General features: G+C 31.8%; 1 protein-coding gene across 1 annotated transcript; it reads left to right on the top strand.

Moving 5' to 3' along the window:
• Positions 1–4,853: 4,853 nt before the first annotated feature.
• Positions 4,854–8,697, top strand: LOC100780914 (membrane steroid-binding protein 1). Its single transcript, XM_006587260.4, has 2 exons — positions 4,854–5,286; positions 8,046–8,697. The coding sequence occupies exons 1-2, from the start codon at positions 4,976–4,978 to the stop codon at positions 8,395–8,397; spliced, it is 663 nt and encodes a 220-aa protein (XP_006587323.1). The 5' UTR covers positions 4,854–4,975; the 3' UTR covers positions 8,398–8,697.
• Positions 8,698–9,074: the final 377 nt, after the last annotated feature.

A 9,074-nucleotide genomic window follows, 5' to 3' on the forward strand; every position in this document is an offset into this window, starting at 1 on the left:
CACTGCGTGGAACAATGTGTGTTGTCTTGCTCTTTAGTCTCAAATGTCTTTCTTTTTTGTCTTATGACAAGATTAGGAAAATTAACAAGGTGTACTTTCTCTCTTAATTTATCTTCTAATATTGTCATATTATTATTATTATATTAAGGATCATGCCGATTATGACCGTCATAATTGAAGTTTGTAACATGTGGATATAAGATACAAGACCCCGGATGTGGCTGTATCTGTATCTGGGGATTTCGAGATATCTTTTTTGCTGTTAGATTGTCATGCTTAAGGTTTATTAATTATTAGCAATTGGATGTCAACTTGTTTATCACGTTAGAGCAGCCAATTGAAGTCAAATTACAATATCAACCTTATGATGAACTGAATGTACTACGTGTGATGAGTTTGGTTAATCTTATTATGATTAAGCTAACTATATATGGTACGATTTGGAAATATAGGAATACATACATACATATATATATATATATATATATATATATATATATATATATATATATATATATATATATATATATATATATAAAACAGAAGACACCATATAGTAGAGAATTCATAACAAAAATTCACAAATGAGAGTTCAATAAGTTTCTTTTAAAATTTTTATTAAGTTCCGACAGAATGATGATGGATATAACCAATGAATGTATTCAGTTGATAACATACGTGTTGAGTTTGTAAAAAAAATGATCTGAGTTTGATCTCCATAAAATATACTCTTGAGAAAAATCGATAAACTTTAAATGTAACCTTAGCATATCATTAGAAAGTCTAAGACTTTAATTACGGTAATACTAAACCGTAAAAAAAAATGATATTGCGCTCATGACCTCATAAAATTGATGTATAATCCTTTTTCTCGAGAACTATTATTCTTAAAGTACTAAGTCAGGTAATGTTGCTCAGCTGTTGCCTACAAAAAATGCTAAATTATTATCACCCACGTAAAGCAGCACCATCATATCTTGAGCACCTTTTATGTATATGGCCTGATTAGTTAGCTTTTGTTTAAGCTTCAAAATTCATTTTTATTGAGTTTTCGACATTTTGCAATTCTTAACCCACGTCGAACTTCTTTTCTACAATAAGCCACTCAAACTCGAGCTTCTTTTCTACAACAACCCAGTCCTTCTGCACATAAACAAATCAAACAAATTAAAAGAAGATAGGTAAGTCCTTGAACAAGAAAAATAGTTCAATTTGAACAAATTTTTCCATTCAATTTTGGTATTGTAAGAGCATTTCCTGGGTTTTCATCCATTCATGTGGTGAGTTTCACTGCCTTTCCCACAATGCCAGAATCCCTATTATTCAATTCGGCCCCATGTTCAAACTCGACAAGAACAAATGCCCTTGACATCAATCTTTGACCACAAATGAAGAATAATGGTAGAAATTTGGAAATGGAATCTTAAGGTTTGAGTTTAGGGTTTCTAAAAAATAATTAAATTATAAATGAACTAAATAAGTAAAACTCAAGCTTTAATTTCTTTTTAAACAAGCCAAGCACAAGCTTTAATTTGGAAATGGAATTTGATATCATTCTATGGCAAGTGGCTTTTAGCAGTACTCGGTTGGAGTAGTAGAACAATAGAACTAAAAAGAAGTGATTTAGCAAGTAAGTTAACAATTATTACTATCAACGGATATCATAAGCCTCAAAAAGAGAAGAAATTAAACTAATTAAAAGTGTTAAATATCAGGGCAACCAACCCACCACGTGTATAATGTATAGTACTATTTTCCCCTCATAGAATTTCCTTTTATTTTATGGAATAGAATTCCCTAATTAAAAGCACTATTTTTCTTTTCCCCGGCATCAATGTGCAGTTAATTAATTATAGTTTTCTTGAGATTCTAGTATTGCGTAGTTGTTGATTAAGCATTGGTCGAATATACTTGAAAGTTGAAACCCATCTAGCACAACTGAATCATTCGATGGATCGATCCTTCCATGCCTCCTTGTACAGCTTTTTCGATAGAATGAACCTACAGAGAATCAGTGTTAAACGCATCAATTAGCAAGTTAATTAGTGGAAAAATTTCCATGGCTCAAGTTCAATAATTAGACATCAATTAAAATAAAAGCAAAAAGAAATATATTCGTACCTTTTCCTTATTACTGGCATCTAACTATGCATGCAAGGAATTTTCACAAATTAATGATATATAAAATATAAAGGAAAATATCATTTGCATAGGCAGAGATAACTTTTGATGTACGTATAGTATAACAGATTTAAATCTATAAGAAGAAATTACATTTAAAGAATGCACCTATACAGATTTAAATCTATAAGAAGAAATTGCATTTAAAGAATGCACAAACAATCAATTCGTTGATGGGAATGACAGCGGAAGCCAAACTTTTGACTCATTTAATTAAGTTTTTTAATTAATTTTTCTAATTCTGATAATTATTTCAAATTTGAATTTAAATTTCTTCAAATTCTTAAGTAGCTATTGTTTTACTACTTTAAAACCTAAATCCAATAAAAAAAATTAAAAATGCTGAAAAACTCATATTGAATAGTCTTTAGATATAGTAGCTGTTAACGTATAACAATTTCAAATTCAAAAATCATTAAATAAAACTTCATTTATTGGATATGCACAATTTCAAGTTTTCAAAATATTACTACCCGTATACACTTTCTCCTATGCCCATCATTCTTACTCTTATTCCCGTGCCATTACCTATATATATAATATAGCTTACGAGGTAAAAATGTGACATTGTAAATGAGGGGAAGTTTGTTGGTGAAAATGAACAAGAAACAGAAGCTTGGTAGAAGTAGGAGAGTTAGAAAAGATGAGAAGGATAGGCTTTGCCAGTTACCAAATTGTGTTTTGCTCCATATGATGCAGTTTACCGATACAAAAGATGTTGTTTGAACCAGTGTCTTGTCTAAACGGTGGAAGGACCTTTGGAAGCTTCACAACTCTCTGTATTTCCACTCTTCCTACTTCAAAGGGGCTTACAGTTTCATAAACTCTGTGTCCTGGGTTCTGTTTAGTCTTGATTTCATTCTATGCCATCAAACCGAGCTTGTTCATTTTAACAGAATCATGGAATGTTTTGCCTTGCACAATGTCCAGCGCTTGTCGATCGATATAAGTTTGGATTTTGTTTTCGACTTTGAGTTTCGCCCTTTCAATTTCTTCAGCCAGTCTTTGCCATTTGTTCAGCAGCTTTGCATTAGTGTTTCTGCCTCAAGAGTGAAGCTTCCAAAATCCCTTCAGTTTCCGCCACTAGAAAAATTACACCTCAAGAATTTTGCTTTCACTGTCAGCCACAACAAGGAATGTGCTGCGCCCTTTTCGGCCTGTAAATTGCACACTTTGGTCCTTGAAAACTTTTATTAATTTGCACGGTGATGCAAAAGTACTTCACATTTCTAATTCTAGCATTTCATGTTTGAAGCCGCATAGTAGCTGTGAGTTTGAACTAGGTTACAAAATTGTTCTTTCTACTCCGAATCTTAGTTCATTCACTGCTGCCAATACTTTCGGCTATCACCAACTGTCTTCTGAATGCAATCTTCCTTCTCTTGAAGAACTAAATATTGACTCCACTTTTAAAACCTGCTCTCAACTCCCTGTAAGATGGTTTTGCCGCTATTTGTTAATGTGAAGAAAATCACATTCTGTCCCCGTATGGTTAAGTTTATATTGGATTTAAGTTATATTCTTAATTCAATATATTTTTTCATTTACTTAATTACATTTCATTTAAATACACACTTACAAATTTTAATTCATTAGCCTCAAAAAATTAAGGTAAATAGTCATTTTCTTAAAAATAAACTAATTTGATGTCAAACTTTTAAGAATTTACATCAAATTAAATGATTTAAAATAATTTGAGAATCAAAATAATTCATTTTTTAAGAATTTGAGGATGAATTTAAACATTTTAAAAATTAAGGGTCAAATTTAATTTTTTAATAAGTTGAGAACGAAATTGAAAATTTTAAAAATTTATGATTAAATTGAATAATTTAAAATAATTTAGGGATCAAATTGATGATTAAGTTAATTATAATTATAAAAATTAAATTTTTTTACACTTATAAATTAAAATTTATAAGTGTCTATTTGAATAAGCATTGATCAAATTGATTTTAAAATGATGCGATTTATATTTAAATATTTTTATTATTATAAAGTTGAGTACATATGAGTTTGAATAAATTTTATAAAATTATGTTTGGTTGTTTTTATTGTAAAATTAAGTTATTTTTTTGGATAAATAATCATTTTTCATTCCTACATAGAATACAATAAATTTGATAAAAGAATGACTATTTATCCAAAAAATAACTTAATTTTACAATAAAAATAATCAAACATAAATTATATCACTTCAAAATTAATTTTAATCAAAATAATTTTATAAAATCAATTTTATTAACTTTGATTCAAACTCATAATTACTTAACTTTATAATAATAAAATATTTAAATATAAATTTATCTCAAGTTTTTAAAAAGTAAATTTTGATCTTTAAATTATTTTAAATCATTTAATTTGATTTAAATTCTTAAAAATTTGTCATTGAATCTTAGAGATCATATAGCTAATCTTATGATGGGTTAATTTTTCTTTGATTTGTATTTGTCTTTTTTGGTGGCCGGATCCTAGCGATCGCCCTTGTACTTTTCGGTTAATTTTTGAATCAATACATAGTTTGTTTAATTCAAAAAATTAGTTTATTTTTAAAAATTTGAAATCAAATTTTAAACATTTTAAAAATTTGAAAATAAAATTCAACGATTTAAAATAATTTAATTAACAAGTTGATAATTAAGGCTTATAATTATTTTAAAAATACACTTTTGCACTTCTGAGTGGTGATGGTATCATAAAAATCTCACCCTTTTCTGCAACTTTCTCTCTGACACACACCGAACACTCAAACACACACAGTGTGCAGCAGCAGCAGCAACAACAAGAGAAGAAGATGGCTCTGCAACTATGGGAGACATTGAAGGAGGCCATAGTTGCCTACACGGGGCTCTCCCCGCCCACCTTCTTCACCCTTCTGGCCCTGATCCTAGCCCTATACTACGTCGTTTCTGGGCTCTTCCCCTCTTCCGACCACCGCCACAACACCGCCTCGCGCGACTTGGAGCCCCAGATGGAGCCTCTGCGACCCCCCGTTCAGATCGGCGAGGTCACCGAGGACGACCTCAAGGCCTACGACGGCACCGATCCCGAGAAGCCTCTCCTCATGGCCATCAAGGGCCAGATCTATGATGTTTCCCAGAGCAGGTATAGTTATTCATCATAGCTTTAATTGAACCAACTCAGCATAACAAAACACCCCTTTTTGTTTTTATTTTTTTATTTTTTTTGAGTTTTGTTCTTTTTGTTTCTTGTGGTTTTGGGTTCTGGGTTTTTGTTTGTTTGGTATAATGATAATGATGTATATAATAACACTAACTCAGCATAAAACAAGGCCACCACTTTTGTTGTTGTTGATGATTGAGTTTTGCCCTTTTTGTTTCTCATGGTTTTGGGTTCTGGATTTTCGTTTGTTTGGTATAATGATGACTATAATAAGTTAATAACACTAGCTCGGCATAATACAAGACCCCTTTTGTTGTTTTTTTATTTTTGGTTTTTTTATCCTTGTTGTTTTCTGTGATTTTGGGTTCTGGGTTTTCGTTTGTTTGCTCAATGGGGCTTTTTGTGTTTTTTTGCTGAAATATGCATTTCATGAATGGACAAAACTTTGTTGCAGTTCTCTGAATGTTTTTGGTGTTGTTTTCTAGCCAAAATTAGAGTTTATTTTGTTAATTCATGTACTAAAGGTTTGAATTAATTGTCTAACATAGATTTTCGAGGTGAAACTTCAATTCTGATTGGAGAAAAATACTATAATAAATTAAGAAACTGCATGTTTGTTGGACAAATATGTGTTTCAAGTGTTCTTTCTTTTTTCATTGGGTTACTTTGTTGAAAATCGATCCCCTTGCTTTTCATATGCTTTTGGTGTATATATTTTGTGCCCATTTTTGAATTGGGTTCTTGATTTTGTTTTCGTTTTTATGGTGAGGAAAGGATGCAATTCTACTCAGGTGTTAGCTAAGTGTTTTTGGGTATGCTTGGTGGGAGTAGAAAATGGGAAGCTGGGAATTGGAGGATTGAAGATAGTGAATCTGTGATTGTGTATGAAGTTGTTCAATGTTGTAATTACCTTGTTAATTTTTAGGCCTCCATTTTTCAACTATTGGTTGACACTTCTGCCAGCCTAGCCTCAGGGTCTGCATTGATTAGGTGGAAAAGTGGGTTGGAGGAAAATGAATTGCTGACTGAAAGTGACATTTAACCAAAGTTATGGCCTTCAGAGAAAGTTAATTCGTATAATTTTTCGCCTTTTATCAACTGAAAGTCAAGTATGCATTAAGTGTAAGGTGACATTCATTTCAAATTTTCCTCCTTCTAACTTTATGCTAGTTCAGCAGGCACCAGGTAAGGGATATGTATATATTCATGGAAACAGATGAAATTGAGTGAAAAAGAATTGAATGCTACTAGGTTCCATTTATTGGATTATTTAAAGTGTGATGGAATGCACTCTGTTCCATTTAATCCAGTATCCCTCCCTTTCTTCCCTTTCAATTTGGGAAATATAGGATGATAATAATCTTATTTTTATTCCACTCTTTTTGTTCCACTGTAAAAATATCCGAATGATATTATGGTAACTTTATCCTATGCTGTTCCTTCCAATTCCATTTCATTTCACTCACCAATCAAGTCAAAAGTTGCTTTTATTTTGTTGAAAAGGGTGTCCCTCTTTTCATTTATGTTGTGTATACTTTCCAATGTTGGTAACTGTTGCTTTCATGCATCTTAAAGAGAGTTTAGTTAAATACAGTATCAATATTTTCCTCTGTTTTAAATGGGCTGAAAGATTGATTGTGGTGGTTGCTATGTTAGGATTATCAATCATTATCTCTCACTGTAGTGTTCTTTCTGTCACTAGAAATCGCTAGAAATAATGAATGTGTGTTTATTACTGTATTTAGTTCCACCTGGATATTATGATTTTTGGGTTGCTATGACAGTTGGAAAGACTTCTTTGTCAAGTTATGAACTTTAGAATTCCTGGTTATCCAAATCTAGGTTGTCCAACAAGCTAAGATTTTTGTACAATATTCTGACAGCATGAATCCTGCAAGTTTGTGATTGATAGTAGGTGGGTGGTGACAAGGAAGGGAAAACAAATGCATCTTATTTGTTATGTAGGTCGGTAATGGGCAGTTGTGCGTTGTTTGTCAATGGAGTTTCATTTAATTCTGATTACACAAGCTATCCTTAAGTTGCTTGCTTTGTTTTTGCTGCTCTATTCAGTCTGTTCTAGTTACCATAGGAAAGTCTCTAGTCATTAGTATGAAATTATCTCCTTAACAACCATTACCTCTTTGGCATTTTCTTTCTACATGAAACTCTAATTTTCATTTTCTACTGAAAACCATCACTATTGGACCGATTACATTGTCTTAAACCTTGGCTCACTCAAATTTTACCAACCCAAATATCAAACTTAACTCAGAATAAAAGTTAGAAATTTCCTTCTTCAAACCCCAATCTCACAACATCCTTCAAATTTTATCAAGTTTTCACAACAACATGAACTTTTAAAATGACTTCATATTTAAAATTCACCACATATCCCCAACTATTTGAATAGAAAATATGATTTTGAGGGTTTTAGGTATAAGAAAACTGATGAGAGGACCAGATTTGTTAACTTTAGAAACAGAGGGACTTGAGTTCCTTGAAGAAAACATGTGAGACTAAAATTGCTTTTAACATGCATAATTTTTTTAGAGAGAACAACTAAGGTTCTAACTGTAGTATGTAGATGTGTGAATCTTCCGAAAACCCACAGCATACCTGATTTCCTTGCTAGTTGGATAAGTATTATATTGATTTTTCTTTTGATTTCTACTTTTAAATGTCACCAACAATATATGTTTTCCTTTTCCATTTTTCAATGTTTCTGTAATGTGCCCTACCAGAATGTTTTATGGACCTGGTGGACCCTATGCTCTATTTGCTGGCAAGGATGCTAGCAGAGCTTTAGCAAAAATGTCTTTTGAAGAGAAAGATCTAACTGGAGATATCTCTGGTCTTGGACCGTTTGAGCTTGAGGCCTTGCAAGACTGGGAATACAAATTTATGGGCAAGTATGTAAAAGTTGGAACCGTAACAAAGACAGTTCCAGTAACTGAACCAGAATCCACTGCTGAACCATCAGAATCTACTCCCCATGATGAATCTTCAAAGCCTACTGAAGATGATGGCCCATCAGAATCAGCAGCTGCTAAAAATGATGAAACCCCTTCAAAGGTTGATGCAGATAAAGAGTAATAATCGTTGGATAAAGAGTAATTGTCTTGCAAATTCTCTTGCAAACAGTGGAAACGGTTACTTAGAAGCTTCTGAGAAATACTGAGCCTTGCTGAATGTATTCAGCAAATGTGGGACAAAGTTTGCCTAAGTATTCTGTTTGATAAATAAGGAAATCTTGGTATTTAATTTCAGTTTTCCTGGGTTTATAGCTTCTTCTTGTATTCCATAAGATCTATATTACTTAGAGGCAACAAATCAATGAACATTTGAGACCATGTACTGAGCCAAGTATTGAATGAATGCATTTGGTCTTATATATGGTATGGTACAAGATATAATCGTTTATTGCGTTTGTGCTTTGGCTTTTTCTTTCCTTGAAATAATTTGATTTGAGGATTTGAAGTCTCATCTTAATACCATGAAATTTAGATGCAATTGATGTGATTTGATAGAACGATGTCCTGTTGATTTCTTAGATGACCACAAACTTGTAATCTATTTAAAAAATATATATATTATTAGCACGCTTTTTTCCGTTACATGTTCTTTTTGGAAACTCTTTCAATGGTCAAATTCTTTTTTGGACCATCCTTGATCCAACCAATAATAATTGTTTTTAATAATAAAATGAATGTGTGGTTGCAATTTAGGATGGAGTAAATTGATTTATGAAAAATTGTAGTTTGGTCAATGTG

Source organism: Glycine max, chromosome 9 (assembly GCF_000004515.6).
Source record: "Glycine max cultivar Williams 82 chromosome 9, Glycine_max_v4.0, whole genome shotgun sequence".
In the NCBI taxonomy this organism is placed as follows: Eukaryota; Viridiplantae; Streptophyta; class Magnoliopsida; order Fabales; family Fabaceae; genus Glycine; species Glycine max.

Bases quoted from the DNA above. Each gene is read 5' to 3' on its own strand.
- LOC100780914 (XM_006587260.4), top strand. From the start codon at position 4,976: ATGGCTCTGCAACTATGGGAGACATTGAAGGAGGCCATAGTTGCCTAC. The intron at 5,287-8,045 runs GTATAGTTATTC...GTGCCCTACCAG, and splicing joins TATGATGTTTCCCAGAGCAG to AATGTTTTATGGACCTGGTG.